At 45.0% G+C, this 16170-nt stretch overlaps 1 protein-coding gene across 1 annotated transcript in view; it reads right to left on the bottom strand.

The window, feature by feature from the left end:
* Positions 1 to 1942: 1942 nt before the first annotated feature.
* The window catches only part of DHRS7B (dehydrogenase/reductase 7B), a 35516-nt gene continuing 21288 nt past the window's right edge, over positions 1943 to 16170 (bottom strand). Inside the window, exons 3-7 of the mRNA XM_037491701.2 lie at positions 11796 to 11905; positions 9312 to 9528; positions 8615 to 8707; positions 5150 to 5302; positions 1943 to 3029 (exon numbers count right to left, since the gene is read on the bottom strand). Coding sequence (XP_037347598.1) covers positions 2824 to 3029; positions 5150 to 5302; positions 8615 to 8707; positions 9312 to 9528; positions 11796 to 11905 — 779 coding nt within the window. The 3' untranslated portion in view covers positions 1943 to 2823. The remainder of the gene's footprint in view (positions 3030 to 5149; positions 5303 to 8614; positions 8708 to 9311; positions 9529 to 11795; positions 11906 to 16170) is intronic.

Genomic DNA, 16170 nt, shown 5'->3' with positions numbered 1-16170 from the left:
GAAACAGACAAGCAGTGGCCCTCTCAGATCAGCTGAGAATCCCTCACCCGAAATAGAAGCCAGGTGCCTTCAGCTGTCCAGAGCAAAATGCTTCTTGTTGGGTGGACTAGCCTTGATCCTGAAATGCCATCTTGGTTACATGTCCCAAGGACAGGACTGATGTGGCTGTGGGCCGCAGGGTAGGGCTTCTGGATTCCAGATCTCTATGTGAGCACCGCCCAAGTGAGCCAGAGAGCAGTAGCCACACCTCCATGTCTGGAGGGCCTCCCTTCTGTTGGACTAGTTTATTTCTGCCACCTTCCCACTTAGCATTGCATAAGTGGGTTCTGTTCATCTGTGGCGTGCCACGGCGTCCTTAAAGAAGCAGCATTAAGTAACTGCCAACTGAGAAAGCAAAGGCCAAGTTAGCTGGACTCACCTCTGCAAAATCTACATGAGCCCTGTGTGTGCCATTTCAGGGAGTGGATCATGCCGTTAACCACCTATTACTACCCCAATTTCAGTGGAGAACAAAAAGCCTTTTTGTTAAAGATGTAGAGGAGCAGACCCTGGCCAACATGCGCTGCCCTTGTTATGGTCTGTCAGTTCCCTCCAGAGTGTTCACATCTGGTGCAGCAGCTTTGAGTCTCTGACAAGGGGGATTAGGGAGCTCAGAGCATAGTCTGGGAGCAGCAGTGCCCAGAGGCTGTACATTCACTCTTCAGCTTCTCGCGAGGCGCAGCGCCACTCTGCACAGATGAGCAGTGCTGCTGTCTGGAGAAACCTAGTGGGTCTTACTTTGCAGTCTCAGATTCTGGCATAAAGCAAAAGAGCCTGTTCCTGCCCTAAAACTAGGAAAAGACTCGAGGCTTGAAGAGCAGTGTGGAAAATGTGTTTGAACTTTATCTGAAGGCAAAGCCAATTCTGTTCATGCATTTTGAGCCTCCCCAGCAGATTTCAAGGGTGACAGGAGAAAACAACACCTTTTGAGGACAGAAAAGGGAAAGTGGAGCAACAGCAGCAACACCAGCCCTGGGGGCAAGGGTTCATAGCATGAGCCTGCTGTGGGAAAACCAGGCTAGGAAAGTGCAGTGGTCTCTGTTCAACCACCAGCCGGCAGGCTCCACCAGCTCCTCCTTGAGCCAAACCACTGTTCTCAGGATCACCTCAGGCACAACAAGGACATTAGAGAACATTGAATTGCAGCCCCTCATTTGCCTTCCTAGCCTCCAAGGCCACAAAGAGCAAGTGTCAGCAGTGTGAGTGCATCACTAACACCTCTGACTGTCCGCTTCACGATTCGTGTACCAGCCCACACCAGCATGAGGGATTGTGTGTCACAGCCACTGTCACAGTGGCTTCTAAACCCGCTACCTCAATGACATAGGTGATGCCATCTTTTGATGACAGGATGTGGCTGCTATGTTGAATCCCTCAGGATAGTGTTATCAGCAGGCCAGTTGCTGACCATTTAAGGTAACAGGAAGGCAAGGGCTGCACCTAGGTGTGGCCCCCACTGAAAGGGCTAATCAACAGGGCGCTGAGGCAAGATGTTCTCTCGCTCCCAGCTTCCTCTATTGCTGCCATGTACTGAGGACCTGCTGCACACTTGGCAATCTAATTTGACTTCGGACTTGGGCGAGGCTCTCGAGTGGCTGCCCCGCTGTCTTGGCTCTAGCTCGTCCCCAGCTCTAACATGAACACCAAGATCGTTCTTTTCATGCCAGGGAGGTAGATGTTTATATGGAAAGTAAAGCGCCACCTGTTATGTCTGAATCCACCTGTCAGCCACTGGTATGGTTGAGTGTTTGGAGCTGGGAGGTCTCTAGGTGTAACCATCCACTTGTCCTATTCCCAGGACACTCAACAGCCTCAAACACCCTGAACATGGGCTGGCTATGGCCATTTTTAACTCCAGGGTGGTGTTTCAAATACAAGCACCATAACGCAAAGTCAGGATATAGTGTAAGATGACAATATGATGTTAGGTTTTTATTCCAACCTGGATAAGCCTGTACAATGGCCCCACAGTTTCCACTGTCAATTTCAATGATGGTTAAGTTTTGTCCTAAACTTCAAATAGGAAGTTAACTCAATGAACCACAACCATGTATTTTAAATAAACCAGAAAGATGGAAGCAGGTATTTCTGGCTATGCTTCAAAGTCACAGCTAATAAACAGACTGGTTCCACCAGGGGAGCAGGTACTGCTTTAGAGTCCCTCCCCACCTGTGTTGAGTGTTTTCTAGATACATGGGATCATGTGAGTCTGCAACCTGCCTTTGGGCTGCCATCTACTTAGTAAGTTCATCTGCTTGAGGCGATGCCTGGTTCTACAGGGTAAGAATCACCAGGGAGCCCGGGGACTCCTTTCAGATGGTGAAGCTGGGGTCAGTTGGGCTGCCAAATGATTGATCACAGTCCATTTGTGGTACTGAATGAGATACTGCTGGAGCCTAGAGATAGACTCCACCCACGTAAGTGGTCTTGGATAAGCCAGATATGAGAAGAGGGGCCCGTTGATGTCCGGATGGCTTCTGATAACAAGACTGAAACACTTTCTAGATGGAAGCTATAGTTCAAAGGAGGTATTTCTGGAGGATTACGGACTTACTGTTACATTCATTTATTTCATTTTGAAATAAAACCCAGCTCCACAGTTACTCCTTCACCCTCACCCATGGGAAGAAGCTGGTGGTCTTTTTGGTCCCATTCTCTTCTTTTGGGGGCCATACCAGAGGTCTGCAGAAGTGTATCTTTTTATCTTTCCCACCCGCGACAACTATCCAGTCAAGCCTCAGAGCAGCAGTGTCAGCAGGTGCTGCTCCCCTACCCGGCTGGGCACTAGGAGTTCTTGGATTTCTGCTCCTTTCTGGCCCGAGAGGCCATGAGGCTGAAGAAGATCTCAGGAGCCAGAGTTCGAAGATAAATGGCCAAGCAAGGAACCAGATCAGCCAGGATCACGTCTTTCTGTTTCTTCCCCACAGCGGTGAGAACATCTTGAGCTACCTCTTCAGCGCTACGGCCCTGGGCCGTGGTCTTGTCCATAACTAAAATAAACAAAAGAAACACGTGAATGTGGAAGCAGAATTCCCTCTCTCTTGAGGACTTAAGCTGCTGTAGGCTGCTGGGTAGGCTTGTTGGGGTTTCCCCATGAAGCCTAACAGGAGGCAGGTAGTGTGCCGCCATCCCTGACTGCTGTACTCTAAGGCAACAAGGGATCAGCTGCAGGCCTGTGAGTGGAAAGGGATATAGGAAATGTAGGTAGGACAGGGCAACAAGGGAGAGTGGACCCGTTTCAGTGCTCAGAACCCACGTCAGTCCATCTGCATGGTGGTCTATGACAAAGGCAGAGGCCAGTTCAGATGAGTCTCCGAGAGTGAGCCCCTCACCATACCTGAGGAGGTCCTTCCTGCCTGTTGAAATAAGTGGTGACTAAGGATGCTGACCAATCAGCCTACTTTGTCTGAAGTAGCTAGGCTTCAGGGTTGCCAGCTAGGGGACATAAGACTGTAACCTCATATGCACTAGGAACTCAATGAGGTGAAAGTGAAGAGGTGAAAGAAATAGATGTCACAGTTCCCAGCAGCTCCGATTCACTGAATAGGAATAGAAAGAAATCCTTGGTTTGTTTTAGCATTAAAGGAGACAGCTGTGGGGAGTTTAGGAGGCATTAGATTGGTTAACAACAACTGATGTTCCTTCTTTCCTAATCTGACAAGTCTGCTGACAACAGGACCAGCTGACAAGCACAGAACGGAAATCACAAACCCAGACCACTTGAAACCATTCGTAAACTATCCAAACTGCCTGAGCTTCCTCACCAGTACCTGTTCTGGCGTTTTTGTTAAAAAAATATGTGGTTCCTGTCACTTATTTTTAAATGCCACAGAGGGAATAAAAGAGGTTTCGTCTAGGTAAAAATAGGGGTGGGGCCCTCTGGCCCTGTGCCTCTGCATGGTTTCTGTTGACTTGCTGAGTGACAGAGCAGCTGCCACACAAGGCATAGGCAGTCTAACTCAGGTTTAGCTGGGGTGGGTGCAGGGCCAGGAGGCTCCTGGTAGACGCCACAGCACAGCCCCAGAGATCATATCTGGGAGGCATAAGTGACAGGGTAAATGCTCCACCGTGGACAAACCCCATCAGAGTGTGGGGAAGCAAAGTCATTTCCTCGGTGCCTATACACGTAGGTCAAGTGACCCAAAAGGCAGAGCCCACCTTGTCTGCATGACTGGGGCCCATATGCTGGGACCAAGCCTTCAGCCCAAGTAAGGGCTGCAGGTCAACTCAGGACCATCTGAAGCCCGTTGGCAATTCTGAGACTGGTGTCCCCAACCACATTCCCAATGACTGGGCTGTTTGCTTTGATGACCCTGGAATCAGTCATTTCTCAAGCATACTGGATGAGGAACTGTAGGATAGGTAAAATGTATCAGGCTTTTCTGCCCTCCCACCATTAGGACAGATGAGGGAACCCTGTGGTCCTGAATGCATGCCTGATGGCGGGCACCTGAAGTGGGTACACCTGGGCTGAAAGACTGGGCTTTTAAGGGCGGCGTCATGGGGACGCCAGCAGAAGCCAAGAAGAAGCCAAGAACGAACGGAAGCCGAGAAAAGAAGAAGAGACCCCCAGAGAATGCCAGAGAGCCCAATAGAGTGAGGATTTGCTGGTGACTGGGAGGCCTGCCAGCCTCCCGGCCCCCCAACACCCTTGCCTGCCGTGTACCTGGTAAATCCCAGTAAAAGCCTGCAAAAGCCACTGAGGACTCTAGAACTCTCCTCCTTTACCCCATCTGCTGGATCATAGAAAACCTGCACTGTGTCCTGTCCAGTCTCTACAGGAACCTCTTGGTTTAAGTAACCCATCTTTGCATGAGGTTAATTGACCGAGACTGGGTAGCTGGAGTCTGGCAGCATTTCAGCTTGGGAACTTCCTTTCCTGCCTCATAGAGAATCTGTTCTGAGAGCTACAGTGGTGATGCTTGGGCTAAGGATGGTTCATGGTCAATGAAGACTAATCAATGTTCTAGAAATCTCTTAACACCCATGTTAAGTTTTTGGTTTTAAGAACTATATTCCAAATCAAAAGGATCAAAGAATCATACAAGCAAGAGCAGCACGTCTCACCGGCTGTCCCACAGCTTCCCACAGAAGAGAACCGCAGTCTTACCTCCATATTTGGACCCGTCAGCAGTGATGGCATTTAGAGAGAGGTTGGTGCGGATATAGCCAGGACTGATCACAGTCACCTCAATTTCATACTGTTTCATCTCAGCACGAAGACAGTCAAAGAATGCCTGGGCTGCATGTTTGGAGGCTGAGTCTGCAAAGGTAGGTGGCCAGAGGCAGGTGAGTGAGCTGGGACATGGCCTGGCGCAAGCCCACACATTCATTCCCATTCACTCTCTTTTGTTTAAAAATCTGATTTTGTAATTTAAGATTACAGTATTAAAGCAATGTTCACTTCCTATTTATTTATTTATTTATTTTTAATATGTAGTTCACTTCCTATTTAGAGAAGGGCAGTGTGTCACTGTTCTTAGGAAACACTGAAGTATCTAGGAAGAAAGAAGCATCATGCTCTCAACTTTCTTTCAAATGGTTCAGGGGAAAAATTATACATTTATAATGTACCTATATGTGCATTTATACACACAGACACAGAACATGCTAAAGCAAATGTAAAACATGATCAATTGGGGAATCTCTGTGAAGAAGGACACATGGGCGTTCTCTGTACTACTCCTGCAACCCTTCTTTAAATCTGAAATTATTCCAACTTAAAAGAACAAAAACAAGCACACAATACTTAGTGAGTAAAACAATGACTACAGAAGGATATAAAGTGAAAGTCCTCCTCCCCCTTTCCATTGCCATCCCCAGAGGTGACCAATACCAACAGCCTCCAGGATTTGTTTTCACATATCCATATATATATATATATGATCTTACACATAATTAACTTGCATAGAAATGAGCTCAGAAATACTGTTCATACTATTCCCACCAGTAGCTTTCATCACCTAGTGAGACTGGACCACCTCTATGCTGCCTGCAGACCCACCATATTCTTCCTCCATGGGTCACCAGAGTTAGAGAAGTGGCCCCATCAGTGGACCTTCAGAGTTGTCCAGTTCTTGGCCTTGCAGAGTATGTTCTCCAGCACTCATGGGAACGTGTGTATAAAATTGGCTCCTGGTTTTCTTAGGAATTTCATTTCCCTTTCCAAGGTGGCTTTTCACCTGGAAGAGCTATGGAGCTTGAAACAGAGCTGCCTCTGCTCTGCACCAATGGTGCCACACAATGGTGCAGTTCGCTTTAATTCCCGAGAATGGCTAAGTCTCAGGGAAGCACAGTGGCCCTACAGGGACATTCGTGGGAAACACATGGTCTCTCCACTGAAACCCAGTTTCCTCCAATTCAGAATTCTAAATGTTTTAGCCCTGGGGGGAAAAAGGGCATCCATCAGTCAAAAAAGCAGGAAGGGGAAAAGCTAGGAAGTGAAAAGGCTAAGAAATATCACCAGCAAGTCACATGACGCAACTCCAGTGTCTGACGTGCTGAGTGCCTTTCTGGGCCAGCTGCCCTGATTTGAGAAGGTTGAATGAATAAGACTCTAGGTAGCTGGGTACGGAGATCTGCTCCTATCAATGGTGATTCTGGGGTGCAGCCCAGAAGCAACAACTGAGAAGAGTGAGTCATGCTGGGAGTCCCCAGAATAGAAGGTTGCACTCTGACAATGTATCTCCTAAGGCTACAGGGTTGTGGTCCTCCACCAGGCTATGCCACTACTAACAGCACTTGGCCCTTCTCTCACCACCTGAGCATGTTGCTCCCTCATGATGGCCAGCAAGGGAGAGAAAGCTGCCCTCCTATTTTACAGATAAGAAGGTCGCTGCTTGTCAGAGTTAACTGCCAGGCCCAGGAGGCACGGCCACACTCACCCTGGTTGTTATAAAGTGTCCAGACCAAGGGTGTGTGACCAGCTACAGTCACAGGCAAAGTGAAAACAAAAACCAGTGAGATTAAATCAAAGTAAAACTTGGAAATAATTTAGTACAAAGAATATTTCACTTACTTTTACCTTTATCCTGATTATCTATTATAACATTTCACCTCATTTTCTTTATCACCCGTGATTACATAATTACATATATATTATATATAATTACATATCTATATATCTATTAGCTATATAAAATACACACACACACACATTCCTGAGCCATTCAAGCAGTCTGAGATGGCATCCTATGATGCTATCGGAGTTGACACAGGATGCTGGCACACAAGGCAACAACCACCACAGAAACAAATAGGATACAGCCCTTTACAATTGAAAAAAGACTTGCCATCTCCAGTTTTCTCATATTTTAAAAATAGATTTGTGAACATGTATCGTGATCATAAGTCTCATTTTATAAGTAAGGAAACTGAGGTCCAACAAGTTAAACAACTTTTTCAAGGACATACAACCAGAACCAAAAGGTACAGCCAGGATTCATGTCTTGAGACAAAGATACGTTTTGGTTTCATTTCCAGCCCAGCTAGTTGGCTACACTATATCCTCCAATTGGGTATTTGTTACTGTATGTCCTTCCAAAATGCTAGCAGGACTGTGCTATCCTTCCTGCCCTGCCAGGCCTGCAGGTGGGTGAGAGCAGGTGAGTCTGATACAAGTCAGTACTTCCTGCCAGAAGATGCACAAAGAGTTACTAAGATAGTTTGTGAAATCACCTTAGAAACTTTCAAAAGCAAAACAAAACCAGATTGTTTGCTTTTGCTTGATGGTACATGATGCAGGCAGACAAATGAAATAATACCTCAAAATGTGGGCAAAGCCCTCTCATTCATAGAGGTGATGATGTGAACTGGAAGTCAGGCTGGCAGTTTTAATGTTTGAGTTCTAATATTTCCACTTTCTGGGATTTATGTTACTGAAACCCTCCATGAGTGCCCAGAGATCAAATTGCTCAAAGATGTTCTAGGAAGTACATCACCACTAATGGTCAAAGACTGAAAGAAAAAATCCTCAAGGACAACAGCTAATGGATGTCATATCATTCAATGAGTTAACTATAGGGCCACTTAAAATAATTAGATAAATCCATAAATGCTGATATAATCTCAAATAGAATAAACGACATAAAATAGTCTGCACAATATGATCCTGCTTTTGTATGTTTGATTATATGCAGAAAACAGTTTGCCGGCATATGTGGCCAAGTGACAAAGAAGCAGTGTCCGTGGGCTGATAACATAATGCGTGTCTGGGGCTGCTCTAGCACTTTGGTCACAGCACTCAGAGTAACTCAATCTTCCTAGCAGACCTCCAGGCTGAGAATGCCCTCCATTTTGCTCCAATGTCTCCATTTTGTGGTTGAGGATTTAGGGTACAGGGCTCTGGGGTAAGGATTGGAGCTTGGCTCTGAACATGGGCTGTCTGCTCAGAACACATTCTGATGAAGTTCCTTCCCACTCTGCAGTATTTCTCTACTGTCTGAATTCTGGGTAGTAAATGTGTTCTCCTTAAAATCAGGAAGAAAAGACAAATAAATAAATAAACAAACAAACAAATAAATAAATAAATAAAATCAGGAAGAAAAAAACGTTTGGAGGAGGGAGAAGTACTTACATGCTGATCGAAAAGGAATGCTGATTTTGCCCTGGATGCTGCTGATGGCAACGATATGGCCTTTTCGCCTTTTGATCATGGAGGGCAAGAGAGCTAAGGAAAGAAGGCAGAGGTTTTAGAAGGCTTTTCTTTGGGTCCCTACACCTAACGCTGGAAGACAGCCACCTCGCCTACTGTATTCAATTAGACCGAGGGAGGGGAATAATGTAGGACTCTCAGACCATGGTTTGCTGGAACTCTCAGGCCTCCTATGCAGCAGACAGCTAGCAGGCCAGCAGAAGGAAGGAGGAAAAAGGCAGGGTGGGAGGCAGATAGAAGCCCAGTCACCACTAACACTCAGCTTAGTTCCTTTCCTAGGGAGAGCTTTTCTCTGGAGTGAAATCCATGGCTGGACATAAAAATATTCCCATCCCCATCAATACAAAATGTTGTATGGTTTGCAAACATGATGAAAAAGAAATGGAGATAATGCTGTACAAATGAAGTGTTAGTGAGAAGAAAATCTTGATTTGAGGTTATAAGCAGATATAGAAAATGAAATAAAAGGCTGGGAAAAACAAACACCCAAGCTGTAATGACAATACCCAAGCCAGATAAACAGAGAATGGAAAACAGGCAACAATGAGGAAACAGGCAACTGATGAAAAAGAATGCTGACATATCGTGCTCTTTTTTCCCTTTAGTCCAAGATGGTTACCTTTTGTCAAAGCAACTGGGCCAAAGTAGTTTGTCTCCATCACTGTTTTGTCCACATCAATGGTGGTATCCATGATAGTGCCACGGTAGCTGATGCCAGCATTGTTGATAAGCACGTCCACATGGCCAAAGCACTGCAGGATCTCATCTGCTGCTGCAACTATGGCCTTAGTGTCTACGAGGTTGAAGGTCACCATGTAAGGCTTGTGTGTCTGCACCTGGACAGGGTGACAAACCATGTGAACCACATGTCCTGCTTTTCAGAGTCCTGGGAGTGGCCCCCTAGCCACAAAGTGACAAAGCCTGCAGCAACTCTTTTCTGAAGAGATGTGGCCTGCAGGATATTGCCTAACATACCCACACCTGGCCTGGGCAACTTTTCATTGAACAGGGCAGGGATCATGTATGGTATAGATTAATGCAGCTAATTAATCACAGTTCTCTCTGCTTCCAGCGCTATACACTGTCATTACATTAAACAATGCCCCAGTTGAGAGCAGGTAGACTTCTCAGGTTAAGTCACTTTTATTCATTTATTCATGAAACATTTTTTATATATCCCCAAAGAGCCAGGTGACACAGCAGAAAGCAAGACACTAGACTGTCTTGAAGCATACAGTCTGGTGGGAAGACAAATGAATTTTAAAATTAAAAGAATGCCCTAAAGAAGTATAAGATGCTAGACAAATGAACAACTGAGCGATCTAACCTAGAAGGCTTCTCAAAGGAGCATATTTAATAAAAAATAAAAGATGAGGGATGGATGTGAAGTCAGGGAAGATGGCAGAGTAGAAAGTGTAAGGAATCAGTCTCTGCACCTAGGCAACTATACTAGCAGAAACTCTGTGCAGTGACTATTTGGAACTTTGTAGTCTATCTAAATGCTGGTAGCTTGCAGGGGAGTGACTGGTTGGCAAATGATAGATAATTTTGTTCAATTTCAGTTATTAGCTTGGTGGTAGCTATCAAACCGCAGGCACCCCTCCCTCCAAGCACCATGGCAGGCAGTTGTGGGAAAGTCAGCCCCACATTTCTGTTGCAACTGAGCCAAGGTAGGCAACAATGACCTTATCTTCTAAATATTAGAGTTGTGTTTGGAAGATGGATTGCTGCTCTGATTACCAAGGTACAGCATGGGGGCAGGTTAGTATTATTCAATCACCACTATCTAAAGGGGCTTCCAGTAGATTTAAAGGAATTATACCTATTTTTTCTGATACTCAAAAATATAAGTAAATCCCTGAGGAAATCCAGATGATGGACTTACTAGACAGACTATTTTAAAAATGTTCAAAGTATTATGGGAAGACAGACAGAAAATTTATGTATAAAAAAGAATATTAATAAAGAAAACATAAAAAACCCTAGCACTCAAAAGTACAATAACTGAAATAAAAAAAATACACTGAAAGGGTTCAAAAGCAGATTTGAAAGAGTAGAAGAGTGACTCAGTAAACTTAAATCTGAGAATAAAAGGGAGAAAAGTAAAGATAAGTAAACAGAGCTGAGGGACTTGTAGGACATCATTAAGTAGACCAACGAGGGGAAAGCAAAATAATTGAATAAACAATTAATGAAAACTTCCCAAACTTAATGAAATACATGAATCTACACATCAAAAAGCTCAAAACCCAGCAGGATAAACTCAAAACACCCACACTAAGACATAATCAAACTGTCCAAAAGACAAAATCCTGAGTAGCAAAAGCTATTCCTTACATAAAAGAGATCCTCAATAAGATTTTCAACTGATTTCTCATTAACAGTCTTTGGAAGCCAGAAGACAATGAGGGTAAATATATTTATAATGCTGGGGAAAAAAATGTAAGCCAAGTGTTCTGTATCTGCCGCAACTACTTTATGCTTAGTGAAATAAGCCAGACACAGAAAGACAAATACTATATTTTCCCATTTACATTGAGATATCTAGAATAGACAAATCCAGAGACAGAAAGTAAAATAGCCTTTATTCAGGAATTGGGGGAAAAGGGGTAAAATAAATTTTTGTTTAATGGATACAGATTTTTATTGGAAACAAGAGTTTTGGGTATAGATAATGGTGATGGCTAAACTATGCATATATTTAATACCACTGAGTTATACACTTATGAATGGTTAAAATGATCAGTGTTAAGTATATTTTCCCACAATTAAAAAATTAAAAGTTATCATCCCCAGTCCCCTAAGATGCACTGGAATTAGTGAGGTAAAAGAGGGAGGGGAAGGCATTCAGAGAGTGAATTTGCTAAACTTGCAGTGCTAGTGGGTAGCACTAGTAAGTAGTGGAGTGGGGACTTGAACACATGATAATTCTTCCTTTTGAAGCCTCGAGCTGAGTTTACACAGAGACCTGCTACTTCCCTGGCATAAGGCGACCATGTGGATGCGCTCCACAGTCAGTGGCCCAGGAGTGAGCTACCATCTCCTTAGCTGCCTGGAGAAGATGGACTGTACCCCTTCCCCATGGAATACCCCCTGGACTCACCTTGGTGACCTGAGAAGCAGTGAGTTCTTTGGTGAGCTCTTCGAGGGCCTCCTTATCCCGGCCACAGAGCACCAGCTTAGCACCCGCAGCATAGAAGATCTTCGCACACTCTAAGGGAAAAGAAAGAGTCTTGACAGCTGAGGAAATTCAATGTCTTCCTTCCCCACTGTAATTCAGTTCAATCTTATCCAGTGTTTCAGACTATGTATTTGTTTCTTCACACACTCAACACACATACATTAGCTGCTACTGTGGCCGAGCATGGAGCTAGGAGTCAGGACCCCATTGATAGAGCTCTGCTGTTGCTCTTAGCTCAGTCAGAGGAATAAAGACACCCACTAGGCAAGACAAAGGCAGGGAGTGATGGCTAGATTGGTTAGGTCCTATGCTCAGATCATTCCGTAAATGATCTTCAACTCTGAACCACCCTGTGAGTACTGTCCCCATTTTCACCACTGAGGAAGCTCAGTGAGCTTAAATGATGTCCCTAGTGAACAGGCAGTACCAACTATGGTGATGCTGTGGTCTGCTAAGGTTTGTGTTTGAGCAAAACTCAGGTTGTTTACCAAGTCACTTCAATGCACATGTCTATTCAGGGTATTTGCATAGTTCTACAGAAACACAGGGCTATGGGACTCTGGAGAAGACGTGGGGAGGCCCTCCCACAGTCTCAAAGTCTGAGGCCTGTTTCCCCAGAGTATTCAGGGCGAAGGGAGCAAAGTAAAGTACCCAAGGGGCCATGGCCAGATGCTGCCAGGACAGAAAGTGGAAAAATCTAACAGAAATGACACAGTTGGAGTTTAAAGAGGTAAGGCAGGGGTTGCAACTGTATGGGGAATATAAAAATAAAATTTATTTAAAAATAAATAAATAAAGAGGTAAGGCACGCTGAGTGTTTCCTATAACAGCAAAGGATCAAGGTAGCTGCATTTTAAAAGCTCCCCTCCAGCTGGGTAGGAAGAGGAAAGGAGGAGACCAGACTCTGCTAAGCCACTACATCTCAGGTGACACCAAATGGGCACTTCATTAAGACCGGGGGGGGGGGGGGGGGGTGCGCAAGGGGAGAGGAGAAAAGCTCCTTGGGAATCTGTATCACCCAAAATTCTTCTGGTGGCAGAAAAGAGACTCGACTTACACTGGGACAAAATACAAAGAGGATTTATCAGAAGTCTTCTGGGAAAGCTCAAGAATGAAGAGAAAGGTCAAATGGCTAACACTTGGGAAGGACAGGAATGGCAGTGCCCAGAGTCCTGGCAGCAGGAACCGGATCTCTGTGTTGACAGGTCCTTTCTCAGCTTTGTTATCTCGGCCTGGCTTCTCCATAAGATGGGAACAGGCTGTGGGTGGCTTTGGGCTCACATCAACATAATTCACCTGCTAGACAAGAAAGGAGCCTCTAATTTGTCTCACACTCTGGTGGCAAAATCCCAGAGAGGGACCGTGATCAGTCTGGTGGGAGCAGCATCAATAGGATTAGCCCAGGGTCAGACATGAGATAAGGGGGGGCCAAGGAGGGGAGCAGAACCTGGGGCTAACCTGGCAGGGTGAGGGGGGAGGTAGCGGGTCAGGTACTCCTGTTTCATGCTCACCAATATATGACCTAACTAAATGACCAGTGCCTTGAGAACGTATAGCTTATGAAGAGCAGTAAGCCCAGTAGTCAAGAGAATGGACTTGAGCTAGCTTCCTGTGTTCAACTCTGACTTCCGACACTGGTTCTGTTATTCTTGGGTAAGTTATAATCTCTTTGTTTCTTACTTTCCTGTTCTGTAAGATAAAAGTAGCACTGTATTGAATGAGTTAAAGTAGATAAAAAGCACTATGAAAGTATGAATTGTTTTGTATTTCCATATCGCCACTGTAACTTAGAAAACTGACTGAAAACGGACTATTGGTGAAAATTGATATACGAGTGTTTAGAGGCCCTGCCTGCCTCACTAAGGTCTATATAAACCCCGCAACCTCTAGAAGACTACTTAGTCAGTGAGCTGCCCATTGGGTTCCAGACTGAAGCTCTGAGGTCCAGACAGTCAAGTGGTACCTAAGCAAACTTGGCTCATACAAGGGACAGGACTGCCCCAGAGAGCTGCAGCAAGGGGCCGAGGGGTAAAGGCTGTCAATGTCACTCCCTTCCCTGGAAGGGGATTGGGTAAGGTATATTGCTCTGACAAGCCTTCCCCACAAAGTGTCCAAATTTCTTAGAGCCAAAAGGGTTCAAAAATAAGAGGGGAGAAGAAATTCCAGCGACCTTCAGGAAACAAGAAAGCTCTTAAACTCTTCATTCCACAGCTTCTCCTTTAGCTTCTCTTATAGCTTTTACTTGCCTCCCTGCACGTCTCCAGATGCAGTTTTCTGAACATAAGTGCTAAGTAGACTAAATCAATACATTTTCAGGCATGCTATATCATCTTTGAAAATCTGGTTGGTTTGTTCACTGGCTTACCTGACAAAAAGCACAGTCAGTAGCAGGTCCTCTGTGCCTGGGCAGTCCAGTAAGGGCCACAACCCGTGACCCTTTCTGCTGTGCCTTCTCAGCAAAGCAGCAAAGCCCTCCCAGGGCTGCTCTCAAAGCCAGATGCCTGCATTCCTGAGGCTAGAACTGCTCACCCAGTGTACTAACCATTCCCCAAGAATGGGGCTATTGGCTTCCTCACTCTATTTTGTCTTCCCCTGACCAATAATACAATGGACATTTTGTGAGATGCCACCAAAAGGTGCCAACATACAGAACCAAAGGTGGGAGAAGGCATACTGGTGTATAAACACCTTCTAGAAAATGCTGCCTATATTCTACTAAAGCTTTGCTTCCTGGCAAAGCCAAAAAGGGAGGACATTAGTTTGTGTGGGGAGTGACAGAAATGAAAACAATAGATTGAAAGGTTTCCACTTTCATTTCTTGAAAAGGCTGATATAGGGAGCCTGGAGGGTCAAAGGAAAACAGTCCCAAGGTGCCATCTATCTAGGGCTACCAGATGATTTTCCAGAACTTCTGGTTTGTAAATCAAGATAGCTATTCATGACCTCAGGCTTAGGCTGGCTAATGTGGACATCCAGAACATTCTGTTCTGTCAGTCAGTAGTCCCACTGTTATACAAGAACAAACTCATGTGGTTTAAATATACAAAACAGGAGAAATATAGAAGGCTGTGAAGACTCACGACATAAACCAAATCTTCAGGATAGCTGACATGGCAGGCAGAGCCACTGGGGCAACTTGGAATTTCCCTCCTCTTAGAAGCTAAAGAACAGTAACCCATCCTTGGTACTCACCAACCAGGGGTGTCTGTACTTGAAATGGTCTACTTTATTGCTGGATGGGAAAGAGAGATACAACTCTTGTCTCTAAGGTGTTAAACGGAGCAGAATGATTTGGAATTCAGGAAGTGGCCTATACTCACGTGCACACGTGTACACACACACACACACACACATATGTGTGTGTGTATATATATATATATATATATATATGTGTATATATGTTTTATTTTTGTTTCAATCACATTTTCTATTCCCCTCACAGTCCTAGTGTCTGGAAGAGGTAACGTGGAATGATGGAGAGGACAGTGTCCTTTTCAAACATCCACATATTGGAGTACCTGTAACTCACCTTTGTGTCTCAGTCAATTCTCAAATATATTTCAAGGTCTTTTTAAAAAAAAAAAAAAAAAAAAAAAAAAGCTCTCCCTGAGGTCAAAAGAAGTGGCTGCTGACTCCCCTATATATAGTAGTTGACTAAGGTCAGAGGACTGACAGTGGCAAAGGGCCTGGAGGCAGCTGACCCCATGTAGGTCTGGATATCTAATGACAGACCCAGGGTTAGCTCCCAAAACCTCACCTAAACATTGCAGTGGTGTACAAACAAGTCCATGCTACCTAAAGCCTTACCAGGCTTCACTGGCCAACCATAGGCCACATACCCTGCAGACAAGCCCCATTGGTTCTCTGTGCTTCTGTTAATACTCAAGTGCTTACCAGTCTCTGCACAACCATGCTTCTCCTAACTTTGGCCTATGTGCACTGGCCTCTCTGCTGACTCACATCTGCCTTTTCCAGGCCATCTCCTCAAGAAAGATAAGACTGAGTTCTAGAGTCTGAGGTGTATGTTTTATCTTGGCTTCACGCTTTGTGACTAAAAGTCCAAGAGCAAGTCAAACTTCTGAACGTGAGCGATGAGGATTCAGTGAGATGAAGCACAACCCTACACTTAGGAACATGCCTTACCTACTAGTGGAATACCCAGTACTAAAATGGCAGTCTATTGAGCTAAGTCCTGCTTCTCTCCCCTATTCGACCATGTACTACATGAGGGAAAGGACTGTCTTTCATTTGTCTGTCCCAGCTGTGTTGGCTGTATTGTCACCATCTGAAGACAAAG

This window comes from Talpa occidentalis, unplaced genomic scaffold (genome assembly GCF_014898055.3).
Source record: "Talpa occidentalis isolate TD23 unplaced genomic scaffold, MPIMG_talOcc4v2.1 talOcc4.7, whole genome shotgun sequence".
NCBI lineage: Eukaryota > Metazoa > Chordata > Mammalia > Eulipotyphla > Talpidae > Talpa > Talpa occidentalis.
This window is presented reverse-complemented; position numbering and strand designations above follow the sequence as displayed.